General features: G+C 39.8%; 1 protein-coding gene across 1 annotated transcript; it reads right to left on the bottom strand.

The window, feature by feature from the left end:
- Window positions 1-3,607: 3,607 nt before the first annotated feature.
- Window positions 3,608-19,979, bottom strand: LOC136695727 (immunoglobulin superfamily member 22-like). The gene is made up of 22 exons (XM_066669982.1): window positions 19,820-19,979; window positions 18,627-18,761; window positions 17,382-17,518; window positions 15,748-15,847; window positions 14,628-14,664; window positions 14,111-14,279; window positions 13,818-13,931; window positions 13,064-13,226; window positions 12,556-12,831; window positions 11,075-11,359; window positions 10,647-10,771; window positions 10,426-10,567; window positions 9,516-9,812; window positions 8,353-8,655; window positions 7,767-7,940; window positions 6,650-6,778; window positions 5,886-6,182; window positions 5,683-5,771; window positions 5,099-5,291; window positions 4,610-4,909; window positions 4,176-4,502; window positions 3,608-3,816 (listed from the first exon to the last, which is right to left on the bottom strand). Exons 1-22 carry the CDS (start codon window positions 19,977-19,979, stop codon window positions 3,749-3,751), a joined length of 4,020 nt encoding a protein of 1,339 aa, XP_066526079.1. The 3' UTR covers window positions 3,608-3,748.
- Window positions 19,980-21,046: the final 1,067 nt, after the last annotated feature.

Genomic DNA, 21,046 nt, shown 5'->3' with positions numbered 1-21,046 from the left:
GGAGGGGTATCAGATATCTGTCTCCAATGTGAATCTGAGACAAATGTGTGTGTGTGTGTCCTTGAACACACTGTGGACAAAACTAAACGTTCGTCCAAAATGATGAATGTCTGAAAATGAAACTGTAAATGACTATGTAGCATTAGGAATTAGGACAAAGACAATACACATAAATATTATATATTTTCAGTATTTTCATTAATTGTTTACTCTATGTATCATATAGATTTAATTCTTTCAGAAGATTTGTCCTGGTTAGAAGCTGGAGGCATTTTCTCATTCTCAGATATTTTCAAACATATTCACTGCTGTTGAAGTCTGTACTCTGGGGTCTGTTTGACGTATTATTTTAAAAACAGCCTCTAGATTTGGTTCACAAACATTATTTTTTCCTATTTCCTATTCTCAGTGACGGCTTCTGGTCAGATACACATCATTTCAGATCCACAGAGCTCAGTTGTCCTCTTACAGAAGGATGGACATAAATACCTGTGGTTTTCCAGTGTGAAGGAAGAGTATATCATGTCTTGCAAATGAAAGTGGAAAGTTTTTAATTCCACAATATTTAATTCCAATTCATTTTGGAGCATTTCTATGTGTCCATTCCTCATGAAATTTTCACACAATGTGGAGGAGAGCTGCTGTGTGTATAGTACATGTTTTTTTCTTTGGATAGCAACTATACATTAGAGTTTAATCAGTGCTGCTGATCTGATGTTGGTGGTGTTAGGAGTCCCATTTACCCATCTTTAATCTTCAGTTTTGGAAACTCCAGTTTTTTTTTCCACTTAATTCTCTTTGACATTCCCCTTCCCCTTACATAAGTGGATTACCTTATATGTAATCTTCTATGACTTTCTCCTGAAAAGTGAATTCCTTGTGTAAATGAGATACTCTGACTCTGATAAGCTCCATATATGTCGATGACACAAAAGGTATAAAAGTGACTGTGAACTACTCTGGTCTGTTGTGCAAACACAGAAGACTGAAGTAGTTTCTGTCTTTTAAATCTCATGCCTGTCAGAGAATAGGGGAAGGCCGTGGTGTATAAACTCACACTGAGGCCCTTTCTGTGTGTCGGGAGAAGAGAAGTGGGCCTGTGTCTGGCAGGGAGAATGTGATTTCCTGTGTAGAACCAGACTTTGAAAGAGAGCACTGTGGAGTAGAACACAGGATCAGGTTGGAGCCCTAGTGAGCTGAATCTCGATAAGAAGAAAGCTTGCTGCTGAAAACCACAAACAGTTGCAGCGCTTCAACACCTTCCATTGCCAAAACCTTATAGCAAGCCTGACCTCTCGTGGTCATACTTCAGAACTACAGTTTCAACAACGTTGAAAACTAGTGCCACATCCACAAGATATATGTAGTAGATGGGAATGCCATATTATAAAATGACCTGTTGGGAGCATTAGAGGTTTTTTGTATAACAGTGATGTTATGTTCCTGGGTGGAGTAGTTTGTGTTTCTTTAGAGCTGTGGATTTGGGAGTAAAAATAACGGTCTACAACTGGTTGTCCGTGCATCTGTTAACGGTCAAGATATTACAGTGTAGTTCCGTTCACTGTTAAAAGGGTAATCTGTCATTATCTCAGATTCTTCTTCTTGTACTAATACGTTACACCCTTGTTTAAGATAGATTCTGTACCTAACCTAAATATGGCCCAACCGTCGCTTCCTCAAGAACGAGAGCCACACTACTTAGCCGTAACTGATTTGTTCAGACACTACAAAACAATTTGATCTGATGTGAGTTGTGTTTTATTCAAATTCATATTGTTTGCTGTGGTTTGACTGATTACACCTTTAAGCTATATAATAAACCTGTTGACATCCATTACGGGCTTACTGAAGGTTTTTTTAATACAAGTCTGGACATGCTCACAGCTATGTAATTGGGCTGAGGTGAGATTTAGGCCTCAGGGAACAAACTGGTATTTTCCACCCAGGTTTTCGAGGTATGCTTCGCTGCATACTCATGACCATAATGCACCCCTGTGAGTATATTATTATTGTTAATCTTTGTGGTTTTTTTCCTCACTCAGCTTTCTCCCATGCTCACCGTGGAGCCGTTTCATGATTAACAGCTCATGTTGTCATGTCCTTTGCCTACACCATGCAGGAAGGTCAGTACCAAAAAGCTGACCAGAGGAGTTAATGATCTGTTCATTTTCCTGCATGACTTACTAGAATTCTCTGAACATCAGCAGCACAAAAGACATTGCATTTTCTGGCAAATTGCTGGTTTAATTGAGGAAGAATTACAAGGGTATGCACATGTGTGTAATTATAAATATATCTCCAATGCATTAAGGCTCCAGGGTCCTGGAGTTGTGGATTCAAACGCCGCTCCGTGTTACGAGGAGTTTCGTGTGTTCTCCTAGTGTGTGCTTGGGTTTCTTCTGGGTGCTCCGGTTTCCTCCCACGGTTCAAAAACACATGTTGGTGTGAGTGGGTGTTGCCCTGCGAAGGACTGGCGCTCCCTCCAGGGTGTGTTCCCGCCTTACGCCCAGTGATTTCGGGGAGGCTCCGGACCCACGGTTATCCTGAACTAAATAAGTGCTTACAGACAATGAACGAACGAATATTCCAAGACAATTTCAGAATATTGTACATCGTGAAGTTTTAGTGATCAGATATACATGTAGTATATCATTCCGAAATTCCTGTATAATTCTATTGTTAAGATTCAGATCTACAGAGATATCCAGAGAAATTTACAGAAACAGATATCTTCATAATGGCAGTGATAGGAAGCAGACGTCATTTCATATAAAGGTATTACATTAAAATGGAAATAAATCTGTAGTTTGATGCCTGAGACATTGTTTTATGATAGTTCTGACATAAATTTCAGCCTAAAACATGTTACTGAATATATGGTGGAGAAGTACACGCAGAGTGTTGCATGTTGTTGTTATGAATAAACCCCATATATTTTTCATGGTTTTACATTTCATAATGAATTAACAAATAGAAATGTTTACATCTTTACAGTAATTTTTTAATGTCTTTAAAGTTAAGGATATTTTAGCGTTTGTGTAATATTACAATTTTATTTTGTTTTTTTACCTCAAAAATGTAAAACCTCATGAAAAAGTCATGTACAATCACTGCTTTGTTTTGGATATTTGTATTCTAAACACAGCAGCCCCTGGTTGCTATCACCACCACTGTTTAGCAGTCTGAGTCAATAAGTTTCTCTGTAGTTAAGTATGTCAGTGTTTAATCTGCCTGAGTGCAGCACAGCAGATTTCCTTTCCGTGTTCAAGAGAACGGATGTTTCCTATTTTACACTGAAAGGTCCTCGTTTCTGTTCCACATTCTGCAGTACCAATGCAGCTTTTCAATGCTTCTGACTCTGACCTCATTTACCCCCTCTTTTAAAAGAATAAACCAGTGACCAGCCCACGCTTTGATGATAATCTATAAGGAAAGTAAAAGTAATATTTACTGTTAATGAATAAATCCTAAATAAAGAACAAATTGTTGTTAAATCTTTCAACTCAGGAGTCTCTCATTTTGTTTTATCATATGTTCTATTTAAAGCAGGACACTCAAGATAAGACCTTCACATCTTTTCAGATAATGAAGACAATTGCAAATTATGGCTTAAAAAGCTGCTTTGTCTTTCAAATCAGTTTCCAACTGAGATGCTTCTTCAAGAACTGGCTCAGAGAGATTTGAAAATATGTGCTTGTCACTGAAAAGAAACAAAGAATTGTGGATGTGAGCTTTGGCTTTGTTCTCCTTAGATGATGAGCTTTTCTTTGTGAGGATCCTGACTTAGACACTCCAGCACTCTGTTATCATCTTTATCTGTAGTCGGTGGAGAAAAAAAAGACATTAGTCTTTGGAATCAAAGCTCTAAAGTAAAGGTTTGATTTTGGTCAAATGAAAGAACACACCAGTCAACGCTAAACTAAAATCAGACCCAAACGTATATTAATTCAAAGCTAATATTCAAGAGAGTATTCTGAAGCTAATGTGATGCAAACTCTTACTTATCTTGCTTCAGATTTTCAAAGAAAAGTTAGAGAAAAGAATGACACTGTGAAATCAAATGAAGCCGTGTTGCTGTCACCTCGCGCGGGTGTGACGTGATTTTTCATATCCTAATATCACATCCATCATTAAGTAATTGCCAAACGGTTTTGAAATTTCTGTGACCTACATACCAAAGACCACCAGGCTGCACTGGCACTTGGCTGAGCCCAGTTTATTCTCCACTAGCAGAGTGTAGTGTCCACTGTCCTTTGCTGTGCAGGTGGGAATAGTGAGGGTACAGACTCCATCAGCGCTGCTCTGCCAATATCGTGGATTGTCTGAAATGCTCATATCCTCTTTAAACCAGGACACCTGTGGCATGGGGTAGCCAAAGAAGGCGCAGCTCATGGTGCAGTCATTGCCACGGCGCACAGCATGGTCTTTCAAGGGCAAAAGGAACCCAGGCTTGACCTCGTGACGCTTAGCGGGGTATGGCTTCAAATATAAGGTGAAGTTTTCTGGAAAGTGTTTGAATTCATTTGGTTTAATAACTGTATGTAGTATGTATTTATTACTTGAATAATAAGCTTTTAAACTCAACAGCTTTAACTTCTCTTAGATTTACCATTTTCCTTCTCAATGGTGAAAGGCTCCTTTGAGTCCAGAGGGTCACTGTCCCCAGTCAGATTGCGGGCGATGACCCTAAAGTAGTACTTGCGTCCGGGCAGGAGGCCAGTGACGGTGAACTTGCTGCTGAAGATGCGCTCTGTGGCTGTGAACCAGGTGGATGTGCTAGTGTCTCTCTTGAGAATAATGTAATGGGTGTGTTGGTCTTCAGTCAGGTCAGGAGTGTGTTCCCAATGCAGTGTCACCGTACCCTGGACTTCCTCAACCACTCGCAGGTTCTTAGGAGGTCGAGGAACATCTGGAAAGTCACAGAAAAAAGGTAAACCATGAGCCAAAGGTATTCTGGGAAACAGAGTAAGAAATTAAATTCACAGTCTGGTACGATTCTTCTACTTTTACAAATGAATTTGATATATTTTTGATACACATTTTCAAAACATTTATTTTATATTTATTAAAAAAAATTAAGCTATTAACACAGCTCTACCAGTGACCCGGACACTGATGTCATAGTGGCCCTCTCCACTGTCGTTGCGGAGGTTAATGCGATAGACTCCTGAATCTGAGCGCTGACAGGAAGTGATCAGGAACTGAGAATAGTTTTCTCCCTTCGTGATGACCTCCCGACCACTGACTGGAACCCCATCTTTCAGCCAGGTGACCTCTGGGGAGGGAGAACCCTGGAAATACAAGAGACATTTCCATTAAATTAATTCCTGATTCATTTATATTTAATTACTACTATGTTTTATTTATTATATGATTCATTACTGAACTATTAGCTGTATAAACTTTTCATTCTTTTAAGGTGTCCTGGGTGAAAGCACTGCCGGTTCTATAATACAGTTTAAGGCAAATTTTAACTGTAAACAAAATGTGGTCAAAAAAGCAAGACTTGGTTCGTGGTTCTGTAGTTTTTGCACTGCAGTTATGAGGCTAATGCAATTAACAGTTAAATAAAACAGATTAGTCTATCAGATCTCAAAATTCAAATCTAAGGTTAAAACATTTAAATATCCCATATATTTTCAATGACTACTTTAAAAATATGCAGCAGAGAAGCACACTTACAGTGAAGGAGACCGGAATACAGAGTGTACACCCAGCACGCACCGTCATCTGATTGTTCATTTTGCCCTGAATATCAAACTTTGGAAGCACTGTGCAGCATTTAAAAACAACAGAGGATTACATAACAATAACCGCTCAAAACATGTGTATGTTTTATTGTTCTTTTTACAAAAAACTAAGGGTGTTTTTGTCATGAACATTACCTGGTGGTGGCATAGTCAGAGCTCCTTGCTCCAGCTCGACCGGCTCTCCAACACCCCCCTCATTAACAGCTCTGATACGGCAAAAGTACTTAATGCGCTCCTGAAGACCACTGATGTGGTAGGAACAGCTAGTGATTGGAATCTTAGTGCATTTTGTCCATTCTTTCCCATTGTCAGGGCGCACTTCTAGGATATAACCAGTGGGGTCATCTCCTAGTGCAGGAAGACCCCAGGCCAGAGAAATGGAGGTGTTAGAAGAGTCTGTTACATGGAGGTTCCTGACCAAGCCAGGGGCTCCTGAGAGAGAGAGAGAGAGAGAGAGAGAGAGAGAGAAGCTCAGAATGAGAACCTTTAATGTAAAGGTTTTTTAAGAACTGCTGTCCAGTGAAAAACATGTATCTCCAAAATAGTATGTTTATAGTAGAAGCAAAAAAACGTCTTAACTTTCAATGGAAGTCAATGTAAAAAAGATTATATCCCAAGTAATTTTGGAGTATTTTTATTGGTCCATTCACCATCATCCATCATTTTCACACAATGTGAAGGACACCTGCTGTGTTCACATGATGTAGTGAAATGAAAATTGACGATCATAGAGATGTTTTTCATTAGAGAGTGGTGATGTGTAAATGATATGTGCAAGTGTGGAGAAACATTCAAATGTTTAAGAGCCCCACATGATTTTAAATTGATTTAACAATTTATGGTTCTTTAGCCCCCCGCTGGATTATTGCAGCACACAAAGCAGAGAGAATAAAGCTCACGTGTGGGATCCTTGGCCAGAACTGAGTTAGATGCAGCGCTTGGAGTCCCCTCTCCAGCTCTGTTAATTGCACTCACTCTGAACTCATACTCCATATCCTCTACAAGACCATTTACTGCACACTGTGTGCCTGAGAAGAGAACGCAAGATAAACAAAAGTAAATGATTAAACACCTTGATGGTCAGAACTATTGGACTTGGAATGAAAGGATCCCTCCTATGAGAGATTAAATTAAAGTAGGAGGCTGTGAGATCTGATATATGTAATATACAGCACTATTTACAGTTATTGCACAACACCATGAACACAGTACAGCCACATTTAACATGATTTGGGAATTTTAAAAATGCTATTTAATATAAGGAATATATGAAACAATGTTTTGGAATAGTTCCAGGACAGAGATGCCTGGACACCTTTAATATTGGTTCAAATTCACTACAGAAGCCACTATTTTGGAACCAAATCCTGAGGAGGCCTTAATTTTTGGGTCCTGAAATAATCATGTTTTAATTCGGAAAATTAACGTTGAACACTATATACAGAAGGCTGAATTAGACTGTGCCTTTTATTTGTACTGTGTTACAAAAGTGGGTGGCACGGTGGCGCAGCAGGTAGTGGGGGACCTGGAGGTTGTGGGTTTGATTCCCGCTCCAGGTGACTGTCTGTGAGGAGTTGGTGTGTTCACCCTGTGTCTGCGTGGGTTTCCTCCGGGTGCTCCAAAAACACACGTTGGTAGGTGGATTGGTGACTCAAAAGTGTCCGTAGGTGTGAATGTGTGTGAGTGTGTGTTGCCCTGGGAAGGACTGGCGCCCCCTCCATGGTCTATTCCCGCCTTGCGCCCAATGATTCCAGGTAGGCTCTGGACCCACCGCGACCCTGAACTGGATAAGCGGTTACAGATAATGAATGAATGAATGTTACAAAAGTTAAACTAAATTTAGACCAGAGCTTTCATAAGACCCCTCACAGCAGATCCCTTGACCAGGGGCCCCTCTAGGACCTTCTTGTTGTCCAGTTTTCCTTTCATACTGGACTGAAAGTGCTACAGTCAGGAGCATGAACAACAGGTTTTCCTTCCTTTCTTATTTACGTTCTGACGTATTTACTTCCTTACCTTGGATCACTTCCTTGCTGACAGACACCCACATGGTGCTTCCTTTCTTTCTGCGTTCAACTACATAACCCAGAACAGGAGCTCCACCATCCTGAGTTGGAGCAGCCCATGTCACAGTCACAGAGTCTTTAGTCACATCACTGATCTGAGGCTGAGAAACCACCCCAGGTGGCTCTGAACAAGAAGAAGCGTTATTACAGGAAAAAAAAAGTATACATTAATTTAAAACCCATTATTGTAGCATCAATAGTAAACACTTTTTTTAATATAATGTATTTTACTTGTTTAAATAATGTCTGAGGGTTGGAATGTTGAATTACACTGTGACATCTTGTCAAAAACTGTTGGTTGTTTTTTTTATTATTGCACAATTTTCACACCAGTTTAAGTCCATTGATTATTTAGGACAGCCCCAATTACACAATGCTTCCAAACTGGGAGGATGAAATTAAGCATATGGTTCTTCCAAGACATCTTTTAAAATGGAATTTTGTCACAGTCACTTCTGAACAAAACAGCTTTGCAACCCTCTGATTTTCTTCCAAATGAAACCTCAAAGAAAATAGCAAATGCTTCTGGCCCTTACCAACAGCTTCCCCAGCAAAGACCTGGTCTGTCTCCAGAGGGTCACTCACACCCTGAGAGTTGATGGCTCTGATGCGATATTGGTAAGGCTTCCCCTCCTCCACTGTGTCATTACAGAAGGTTGTGGTGTCTCCATCCACCTCTCCGACCTTGAGCCATGACTTCTTTCCAGTCATGCGTCTCTCAATGATGAAGCTGGTCACCTTTTTACCCCCATTGTCTCGTGGCACTTTCCATTTCATGGTAATGCATTTACCACTACATTCCAGAAACTCTACTTTGCCTTGCGGAGGTTTGGGACGGTCTAGAGGGTGAGAGAAATACATCCTCAGCATTTTAAACCTGAGTTTAGTGACCTGGAACAATCTAAGGACTTCTCATTATGTGAGACCATGTATTTCTCCCATTATGTTTCGTAGTAACATAGACTTTATCATCTATTCATCTATTCTATCATTTACAGACTTTATCATCTATTCAATTTCCAGTGAAAACAGAAATTATGTACAGGTTTATTCAAAAAAGAGAAGAAATTACTCTAAAACTACATAAAGTTGCTCAACACTATGAATAATATCTAAACCTATCTGTAATTAATTTGTCTATTTACATTTGAACATCCTTCTGCATTTTTAGCTCATTATGTACACCATCTAAGACCGTAATTTGAAGATTTTGGACTTAACAAGTTAATTCCAATAAGAGTAATGCAGTGCTCTGTGGGCAATATTTGATTAGGAAGATAATGCCTTCTATGATAAGATGATTAGCTTAAATACACTACTGAGAAGATACACACATACATCCAAAACCAAACATCTGTTGATGTTGTCAGAACAATAAGCTATCCCCAAAAGCCCAGACCTCAGCTTCACTGAGATCCTGCAGATTTGAATGGAAAATCTAATAAACACAAAGCTGGACAAAATATACACTGAAGATTGTGAGATAATATTTAATTGTTGAAGATTCTGTGCAATCTTCTTTTAAAGGAGTCATCTGTGTTTTTTCCTGATGCTGAAACCTGAAAAACACTCCATATGTTGATCATAAAGTAAATAAAGCTGTGATTGTCAGACATCTGCAGGGTAATGCATGTTTACATTTGGAAACATACTGTCAATATACAGTGCATTAATATGTGTTTTGTTTGTAGGGGCTCACCAATCACATTCAGCTCCACAGTGGCACTGGCTGACCCACAGTCACTCTTCAGTTTGAGCATGACCTTCCCACTGTCCTCTCTCACACATTTATGAAGCACTAAAGTGCTGGAGTCTACACTGCTCTCCACAATGGTCCTGCTGTCCTCCACCAGCTCCAGTCCATCTCTGTACCATGCCACTTTAGGGGTAGGTTTGCCCTTGAAAGGGATCTTGATACTGGCTGTTTCTCCAGCTTTCACTGTGACCGGCTGTCTGGATAACATCTCCAGCACACTGGGATCAATAACAGGAGGATCTGCAGGGATGTGGGTTTTTTTTATTTTTGGGTCACATTCAGATGTTTGCTTAGATTTTCTTTAATAAATTATTCACAGCACTTACATAAAGAAAACACACACATATTTAAATATGCTTTGCTTTGCTATTTTATATATGATGTTAATGGATTAAGATTATATCGTGCACATAATAATGAGTATATAATGAGCTGTCTTGCTCCCTATTGCCTTTATAGGAAGGTGTGTCAGTAGGTAGCATCTCAACCAAACTTACACAACATAATACAGCCTAGTTTCTTGTTTGCTCTAGTTTCTCATAAATATACAATCATTCCCACCTTCTAAATAACAAACAACTGAGCTAGATATTTGGCTTTTAAAAACATTAGCACGAAAATGCAGCTGTAACATTCATAGCTTATCATTTAAAGGCAGATTGGCACGATAAATACAGCTACATTTTCATGCTGTTGTGACTGAACCTAAACTAAAATAAATCGAAATAAAAGAATACCATTGGATGGTATTCCAAATGGTGCCTAGACAGCCCCCTGAGGGCTGAGACAATGAATGTCATTTAGATCCCATGCACAATATATAAACAGAAATCCTATTTACGGCATGTCTTACCGGTTATTGTGAGCACTGCCTCACTCTCTGCTCCTTTGGCCCTGAAGGTGTATTTTCCCTCGTGTTCATCTGCCACGTGTCTGAAGACCAGCTTATGAACAGCACCCTGCTTCACCACCTGCACCCCCCTCAGATCCGGCACCTGCAGACATCAAACACACACACTTACACTCAGGAGCCTCCTTTAAACCTTTACAGTTGTATTGGTTAAAGCCTTATACCTCTTTTCCATCTTTTAGCCAGACACCATCTACTTTCTCATCATTCAGAACTACACAGAGTTCTGTGGCTGAGCTTGTGGCACACTGAACATCTGACATGCCTCTCTTCACTGTGGCCAATCGCTCTACAGACATTTGTACACAGAATAGAAACAAGAAAAGAGAGGAGAGTATTGTTTCAAGGTACTGTGTCTATTATGTCTGTTCATTGATACAGTCAGTCATTCAATAATCAACCCATCATCCATCCACCTACTCATCTCTTGCGCCATTCATTCGTTCATTCATCCATTCATCCAGCCAACTATCCTTTCACTGACCTCTCCATCCGTCCATTCATCCATGCATTCATCCACTTGTTGTCTTATTTTTCAAAATCCCACAACTCTTCACGGTTAGAAAGCATTCTCCTCCCAAGGCCACTTTACCTTCCACGGTGAGGTTGGAGGAGCTGACATATTCATGGCTGTCGTTATCTTGTGTGCAGACGATAGAATATTCTCCGCTGTCTTCAAGCTCACAGTCTTCCAGGATGAGCTCAGCCCTCTTACCCTCTCTCACGTAGATGTAGCGTCGATTCTTAGTGATGTCTCTTCCATTCTTCAGCCACCTGATCTCAACATCCTTGGAGCTCATCTCAGCCTCCAGCACGGCCTTGCCTTTCTCCCTCACACGAACATTCTTCAGATGGCTCATAAATTTAATGGGGATACCTAAATAGACGTAGGAACTCATCAGTTATTGTCAGTGAATTTTATTCATTCTTTTGTCAGTTGTTAACCTAACCACTGTGGACTCCTGTGGCCAAAAACAAACAAACAAACATGGTCTGGAATGGCTAACACAAGAAAGAGTCCCAATGGTTCTATGACGTATTGATGGAATTATTGGGTCTAATAATGAAAGAACATTGATGGATGTAAAAGGTGAAAACTATATTAATTGTTTATATAGATTTAATGATCGGATGGATGATCTTTTAAGGTATTGGATAAGTTGCATGACTTGTGATTCATAAACATATTGGTGCTGACCTCGCCAGTGTGTGTGTGTGGATTGAATGTTGAGTGTTGATTGTGAGGTGTCCTTGGGTTTCTAGAAAGGTGCTGTATAAATGCAACGTTAAATAAGACCCTGAACCTGATGAGCAGTTGCAGACAATGAATAAATGAATGAATTTATATTTATTTGTATATATATATTCATCATTTGACCACAGGAGATTTACAGAGTACAGAGTAAGTAAAGGGTATGTCTTACAAACAACTTACAAATAAGTCGCATAACTATGTTCTGAATCCATTGTACTTCAAAGCATAATTATAGATTATAAAATTGAGTTAAAAGTATGACAGTTTATGCAGGTGATTATTACTGTCATTTTTTTATAAATAAGGAATACAGCTACTATATTGAGTTCACTGCAGTTCTGAATGTAATTATAGACCCTTTAACATTATTTACAGTGCACCTACAGAGAAGGACATGGTCAGCTACTTTCATTACATGCTCTAGCAGAGTTTCATGGTGCTTTGTACTCATTAGGTTCAGGACATGTGAGCTACCACAATAATCATCATCACATACTTGGGAGATATTTTACACTCTTTAGCTTATATGTATTGAATTAGAAAATGATGAAATGAATTGTAAGATACCAGTAATAACCACATAGTTCTAGTATCATGCCCTTTACTTACTCAGTACTTATCTTATGGCTAACAGGTACATACTCTGTACTTACCCAGTAATTAGTGGGCTATAATTTAAAGTGTTACCCTAGGTTCTTGCATTCTCCTTTAAAGCTGCCATAATGGAGAATGTGTTCTGGACATTGGTGATGTGCAATATATCACTTTATAATAAAGGAGTTATTTAGGGTTAGAGAGTTCAACTCCATGTCTCTTACGTTCAATAAAAAGTGGTGCTGTGGTGGTCAGCTCTCCGATGCTAATGGTATAGTCCCCGGTGTCACCGGGGCGTACATCCTTGATCTTTAAAATGTAAGTGAGGCCGTCCTCAGAAGCAGACACATCGAACTTTTCATCTCGCTTTAGCTCCTTCCCTTTAAACTTCCACACCAGAGGGGTGTCAGCCTTCTTCGAGAGGCGCACCTCAAACACACCGGTCTGTCTCTCCGTCACTCGCAGGGGCTTCAGATCTGTCAGGAACTTCAAAGGCTCATCTAGCATTGGAGAAAAAGAAGGGGGAGTACGGATGGAGAGATGAAAGCAGAAGAGAGAGGAAGGAAAGGGTGATGAGACGGTGACTTTGCTTTATCTGATGTCATGTGGTGCGGTGTCTTTTACACTTTCTGTATTTGTCTGGGAGAGTGAACATGAAGAAGTGTTTTGGGTTTAAATATGAAAGAGGGCTCTTGTCTCAGGAAAGAGGGGACTGTGGAGGGAGCTACATGCCTATGACATTGAGCTTGGCAGGCAGGATCTTGTCTCCAACTTTCAGAGTGTATGTGCCACAGTCAGCCAGACATATGTTGGTGATGCACAGCATGTGCTTAGTACCCAGCTGTTTAACTTCATACTTCCCCTGAGAGTACTGAATCCGCAGTAGCTCCTCGCCCTGAATAAAAAATGAGTACACATACACACACAGTGTACATTAATGCAATATTCATCATTTTCTTTGTGTTTTTAATGTATGAAGATCTTATCATTGCTGTCACATCTACATCTTTTAGCTTCAGGCACTATTTGCTGCCCTTGGAAATGGCCAAAATTACAAGGAATAAATCTCTTTACGTAAATTAAAGTTTCTTTGCTTCTCGCACGAAAGTACTGTAAAGCAAAGTTGGCAGGGGGTGAGGGGGTGGATGGTTGTTAAATAATTTATATTGCATATTTTAATTATGACGTATTCATAACTATCCATAATATATCCAGCAATCAGTTATAACAGTATCATTGAAAACAAGAAGCCACATGATAATTCACTCTATATAATGAATGAGTATCTGAAAACTCATCAAATTGCTGCTCTTTTATTTATCTAATTGTTTACCTTTGTTTACCTACTGTAGTTTCACACAAACTGTAATTAGGAAACTTTGAAAAACAGGACCCAGTCCCCAAATGTCAGACCAAACTGGCATTGTTGTGAATTTCACATTTTGAAAATGCGTGCTTTCCTGATGATAGACAGATCTGCATTTACCTGAAACCAGAACATCTTGATATTAGGATCTTTCAACTCCAAAATAGTGTCGAAAGCAACACTGGAGCCTGCCTTTGCTGTTATATCCTCCAAGGGTTTAAGAACCCGCACCATCTGGTGACAGACCATGATCAATATATGCAATCAGTGTGACAGATTCATCAGACTGAGGTGTCAACAAACAGCGGAACGCTAAAAAGTTGTATATCAGCATAATGACTGGTTAAACATTTAAGTGAGTGTAAGCTAAAAATGTCTGTGTGATGATTCTTCCACTTGTGTTTAATACCCACATCCACATCCACTTTTTTCTTCATCTCTTTAAGTTTCCTGAGGATTCCTCTGAAGTCCGTGAAGCCGTATTCAGCACATATGCGCTCGTAGTCCTTCTTATCGGCTCCAGTCAGAATCTTCAGCATCTCCTCCTCAGTGGGGGGCTTCTTCTCCCGCTTCTCCACGCTCCTGGAGCACATGAACATGTTTCTCAGCTGCTCATGCAGCATAATGTACATCCTTCATAATAAGAACTGGCCAAAAAAGCACATGAAGTGAAACAGATGGTGGATAATGCGTGCATATCTTTATTTACTCTTGCTACTTTTGCTGAGATTATCAACAGAAACCTGGTTCACAAATGTGACTGCTGAATATGGCAAGGTTTTTGGGTGGAGTCAGGATTAGGATTAAGAGTTAAGCATAGCTTTATTCTAAATAGTACCAAGGTATAAAATTTTACAGCAGAAAATCGTTTATTTATTTAACGTTATATTATATAACCTGACTGCTAAGGAAATCTGGGTCCATTTTTACCGTTTCTTCAACTTCTTCTTAAAGTCCAGTGCTGGATCTTGGAAGGAGAAAACATTAAAGTCAAAACATTTTACAGTAACTGAAGTCCTGAAAATAAAGATGCTAAAATGTAGTGTTTTGGAGTGATGCCTTTGAATGGGCATTTTATTCCCCAAAAGAATATTTAAAAAACAGCCTTTTTAAAGTTTACACCCACCCCCACCATTAAAATATTTAAATATATTTCCAAATATTACTTCATTCTCTATTGTACACAATGAATTAATGGTATTTTTATTGTGCTGTGTTTACATACATAGGTTATTGTAAGATGTCTGCCTGGGGCTGGGGCGAGGCTGCCTGCTAAGCCACCCCCAGTCACTAGAGGGAGACAGAGGCACTCTTAATTTGGGGCAATTGGTTCCACCTGGGCTACTCCTATTTAAGGGAAGCCAACACACACCTCTGTGCTCAGTCTTGGGTTTCTCTTTTCAGAGTGCTGTGCAAGTCTGGCTGGTAATTTGGTAAAGGCTCTTGAGTTTTCTCCTGGGTCACTCTATCTTCTGTTTCTCCACCAGAGCTTTCTCTCTGGTTTCTCCTGGGATTCAATATTATTATTATTTTTTTTTTTTACCATTTTTTAGTATAAATAAATAATTAGAAATAAGTTGTTTTCTATCTTTAATTTCTTTTGTCTCATCTTGTCCCTCCCTTTTGTTTTGGGAAGCTCTCTTGCCTTTGTTTTCTTTTGCTCAATTCTGAGCTGATCAGTTTTCCCCTGACATCTTAAGTTTTCCTCTCGTGTTTCATTTTGTCTCGGTGTTCCTAACTTCCAGAGTTAGGGTTGTTTGTGTGCCTCTGCACTTGAGGCCTATTTCTCTAGTGTTCTGTTGGTGGCTTGCCCTGTTTCAATCCACCGCTGGGTGAGCTGCCACATTAGTTATCAATAAGTTATATTTAAATGGAATGTCTGTTTTATTAACTCATTTTTTTTAAAAAAAGGCTGTCACTTAACTGTTTCTATTTCTATTTTCATTTAGGCCCCTCTTGAGCTCATGGCATGTAACTTATTCATCAATAATAATCCATATCAATAATTTAAACACTAAAATAAAACTTGTATCTAAACCACAAAACTTACTTTCAGTCACAACCAGTGACACAGAGTATATAGCATCTCCATGGTCATTTGATGCAATGCACTTGTATACATCAGCATGCTCCAGAGTCAGGTTTTTAATCTGGTTTACAAAGGCAAAACAGACAAAAAGTAAACCACATATATTATGCGAAGTTATGATTTTCAAATCCAGGACAAAGCTGAGTAAACAAGAAAGGCTGCAGTACGTCTAACGGCCAAAAGGGGGCAGTCTGATATTTAGGGATTATTTTAGCACCACCGGCGGACTTCTCCACAAACAGATGGTGGACAGAAGTATGTATGTCAGCTTCTACGTTTTAATTACTTCCTAACAACAAGTTAAGCTTCTCTGAAGGCACCAAGCTGGAGAAGCAGACAATACAGAATCTACCTGTTTACTTCTCTAACTGTTGATTGATTACGTTTCCTTCTTGATGGATGTGAGAGATGTTCATCTAGACAGGAGCTACAAAATCACTGACACTAGGTGACATCATTTAGGTGGATGCTATTTACAGCCTTTAGGTGATGCGGATTTTAACGGCAGATAGAGGAAGTTGTTAAGCCAAAATTACATTAACATAAAAGCACTAGGAAACTGAAAGCACTAGGAATTCAAATGGCATCATGTTTTAAAGATCACTGTCTTTAGGATGATGAGGATGCACTAAATGTCTGGATATTTGGGAACACATTCTAGTAATTCGGGTTACTTTAAGGTACATGTAGTACAATTGTGCACACACATGTCTAACCTCCAACAATCACCACAGAATGGAATCCCGAAGCAACTGAGCATGGGTGATGTTAGTTAGGCTTAATTACATTGGTTGTGTCATGTTTAGGGTGACCAGACGTCCTCTTTTACCCGGACATGTCCTCTTTTTTAGACTTAAAAAAATGTCCGTGCGGAATTTCATAAACGTCCGTGATTTTGTTTTTCTAGCGCTTACATAGAATTTCGAGAAGCGTTTCGTTCACAAACTAGCCCCGCCCCCTCCTACTCCGATTGGTTCGCTTGAGTGAGAATGGGGCGTGGTGAAGTAGCCTAAAGTCTTCTGATTGGACGATCTGACTGTAGAGCTACCGTTATTGGTCGATAACCTTCTATGTAAACATTTAATTGGTCATTCTGTACGTCAGTAGTTCTTGTTTACCTCAGGCAAAGCTCCTGTACCTACCCTCATCTGGAGCAGCTATGCCGAAACGTAAATGTAAGTTCTCGGATGAATTAAAAAAGAAATTCCCATGTGTTGTGTAGCAAATAAAGTTGTAAAGGACCTAAAAGCACAGATCGAGACGTGTTCTCTTTTTCACCATCTCAGATCTGGTCACCCTAGTCATGCTGTTTTTATGGCATGCCATCCTGTGGAGATTAAAATGCTGTGTCCACTATTTTGTGCTATTTTCTTAATTCACTAATATTAAAGGGTGTCTACAAACTTTGGGCAAACCGTGTACATTGATATTCTTCTGACAAATAACAATACTCTGTTTACACTATATTTAAATAAAAAAAAAACACCTTACTGAACAATTGTTTTTATATATATATAATCTCAATAAAAAATCAATGAATCTCATGAAAAGCTTGTTAGCAGCCCTCATACAGACACAGTTCACTGCTTCCTCACCTTTAACACAAACAGCTTGTTAATGTCATCATAGAAGGTCTTGGCTTCCTCTCTCAGTGGCTTGTCACCCTCTCTGGCCCAGGTAACAGTTGGTTTGGGGTTTCCAGAGACTTTGGCTTTGAAGACAGCTTTATCCCCTGCAGAGACATTGAGCTTTTACTCTGAGGAATAATAATAGGCAAATTATAGTGCTGGAATAAGCATTTGTTTCACCTGTTTGACCTCCCTTTCACCAAAACTCTGTTTCAAATTCAGGGTTATCTTTTTTTTGCTGGCACCTGCCGGACAGCACTTTTGTGTTTTTGCTCCGTATCGTGCCAAGTCTGGATTGTCCTATGTTAGAAATTCGGCATTGAAGAGTCAGGAGACTGGAGTTCGGCGTTGACTGGAGTTTATTTATACATACACAGGACCATGTATGAGTACAGCTGGATGATCTCAGTCTATCTCAGGATGATCTGAAGTTTGGAAACTGGAGGTTCAGAGGTTTCCTTCACATGCATGCAGAAAAGCACGGGCACAGCTTGGTCATCAGTTTGTCACCAGTTCAGTCTGATCCCAATCCAGTCTGTGACTGTTGCCAGTCCAGTCTGTTCCCAATCCAGTCTGACACCAAATATTTTAGGAGGGCCTTATATACATTGGAGTAGTGGGGGAAGGGAATTGGAGGAAGACGAGGAGTGAGAGGAGGGGTATGTAGAATGAGGGTGATGAAGAACATGTAAGACAGAGGAAGGGGGGAAAAGGTGAGAGAAAATGGAAATCAGGTGAGGGATAGGAGGAAGAATAGGGGTGAGAGGAGGGGTAGGTGTGATGAGGGTGATGGTCAAGGAAATAAGGAACATGATGAGACATGAAACTATGATAGTTTCTCTCACCTATAATCTATAATTCAGAAGTAGCCTTTCTTTAGCTTTCCAAAAGGAGTTCACCATCTGCGTTACAGGCAGAGTGTTTTAAATGGTTGGATATTGACTAAATGGTCGTCTTAAGCAGTGAGTCTGTGGGCTTTTTTCTTTTAAAAGTAAAATTAGGCTATTTGCCTTGGGATATACATGTACAGGTCAGAGGTTTCAAAGGAACACATGCTGCTGTAAAACTTGTGTCTAAGTATATACGTTTTGATTTGTTCCTTTACCTATTTACCTTAGTAATATATTGTATTATCCTGTGGATAATTTGTGTAACTAGGCACATGGGCCGTTTGCTTTCAAATGAAGTAATATCCTTGTTTGATCAGTTTACCTTCTTGAGCTGTAACAGGACGTGGTTTGTCTTCAAAATCTGGAACACATTCTCCAGCAGGGATTTCAAGGCTCTTCTGCACCTGACTGAATGACTCCATCACACCTGAGATCCTACGCTGCGCTCCTCCAGCCTCTGTTGGGTACAAACACTCAAATGCAGAAGACTCAGACACAGGAACACACTAGATACACAACCTTACGTAATATTTCCATTTGTAAATTGCATTGTAAATCTATTCACTACTTAATCTGGATTCTTCCCTGTGGGACTCGAAACCAGTATAATGTACATTCCAGCTTCTTGCAGCAAATCTCCATGAATTATTTGTGAATAGAAATATAAACTTTTAATGAATGCCTCCAACCAAAACTGCAAGGTCCTTCTGGTTATAATTATCCCATTTATTCCATCATTGCCACGCATATGAGGCAGGCTTAGCCAAAGCAGAGCTGGATGAACATCTGCCAGATCTGATGTGACAGAGTACCGATTTGGAAAAACAACACAATGTCACTGTCTGTCATATGGTGTAGAATCATAACAGCCCCTGGCAGGAACCACTGCCACAGCAGAAGACTTCAAGAACTGGAGTAGTTCAAGGTTGCACCCTGTGCAGTTTAGCTCCTAGTTTGCAAGCTATAGCTTGAAACATCTGTCTACACCCAACAGTTCTGTGCTGTTCTACATGAGTTTGGACATCACCTCCCCTTACAACTGAAGATATAAAAAGAGTTTCAGTCTGAACGAGAGAGATCAGCCAAACAAAACAGACATTTAACACATGTAAGCCATAAAACAGTGACAAAAACAGGCTGTTTAAGTCTTAGAGATAAAGAGGTTGGAATATAGCAGTCTATAAATACATTACAAAGTAACATCTCACAAACATATAAACCAAACGTTTGTGAATATGTATATACTATAACGCAAGCAATGGGAGTTGATGGTCAGGTTCGAGCAAGTGCAGTGTGACTTGTCTAGTCCAGTCTACAATCCTATTGCCTCTTGTGTATGTAATTGCCACAGAAAGTATTAGTAACTGTGTTATGTATAATGTGGCTGCCCTCTGGAATTATGAAACTGTCTGATAATAATAAGAACCGAAAGAGAGAATACATTGTTCATGATGCCCGCTGGAAAGTTAAATGTTTAAAGCTCCAGAGAGGTGATGTCCCTGGTTTAGATCTTACCCTCGAGCAGCCTGGGGGTGTGGGAGACCTTGCACAGGCGTGTGGAGCTGAGGGAGTAGGAGCTGGAGGTGGCGGAGGAGGAGAATGAGCTGGAGGCCATGTGGAGCTCAGAGCACTGCCCTATATTTCCTTCTCTGGACTGGATCACCTCAGTGGACATGTCCTACACTGACCTTTATGACTAACAGAAGAAAGACAAGAAATGAGAGAAATATCTTGCAAATACACTCCACCAGGTAGATAAACCAGCTTCCAGTTTATTATGTTCAACAACCTTAACTCTCTTGCTTGTTCCACTGCTATTTTAACAAGCCCTTATCAACTTGCTTCGCTGTTGTATTGGGATTTTCTGAAGCCATCTTAGGCAAAGTTTGATGGCCCCTTAGAGCGGCAAATAATTCAATTTAAGAATCTGAACCTGACACTTTCCCCTAACTTAGAATAAAAGGTAGAAAAGAATTTAACAGACAAAATAGCTGTTCACATCATCTGAAATACCACACCACACTCCGAAATACCACTTGGCTGCACTCTGCAGATTTACAATTGCTAATCGATCAGTTGCTACACAGTTAATTTATAAGACCACCTCTACTCCAAACGTGAGAGACCATTAAAAGACTATGGCTGACCAAGTATTATTTGTGGGACGTATTATTAGTGGACCATTCCCAGTGCTACAGTAAGACCAAGCTATTGCTTTAAAGGATGTATCCTTGTAAGGATTTTAAACAATGGTAATAAAAAGTGAATATTGGTAATGGAGAGAACTGAAAGGAGAACCGCACAGTTTTCAAGGCCCAGGTGACATTTTTTCACTACTTTCTTTCTGATCTTTGGATTGCTTTTAACCCGCGTTCAGATGAGGTCCTCTTTTCATCAGGCTTCAAAGGGAATATGGCAACAAGAACAAAAACGATGTGGCTTCTTTTTTTACTCTCTCTTCTAAGAGGATTTTGCTGTTATTCATAAGGGCACGAGCGGTGGTGTGAACATGACTCATTTCACGAGTTTGACCCTATCGGGCTATCTCATTCACATCAGGCAGTGAAAAGCTTTCTGAGCAGCCAATGGACAAATAGCCAATTGTAGAAGACAGCCTCATCTGTCTTTTGAACTGTGGCTCAATCCTACTTTGCTGCGTTCTCCCAGATCGAGAGAGTGAGAGAGAGAATCACAGTAAAGAACTTACATAGCCTTGTGAACCCTTGCTAATGATTATGAGAA

The sequence above is a fragment of the Hoplias malabaricus genome, chromosome 4, assembly GCF_029633855.1.
Source record: "Hoplias malabaricus isolate fHopMal1 chromosome 4, fHopMal1.hap1, whole genome shotgun sequence".
NCBI lineage: Eukaryota > Metazoa > Chordata > Actinopteri > Characiformes > Erythrinidae > Hoplias > Hoplias malabaricus.
This window is presented reverse-complemented; position numbering and strand designations above follow the sequence as displayed.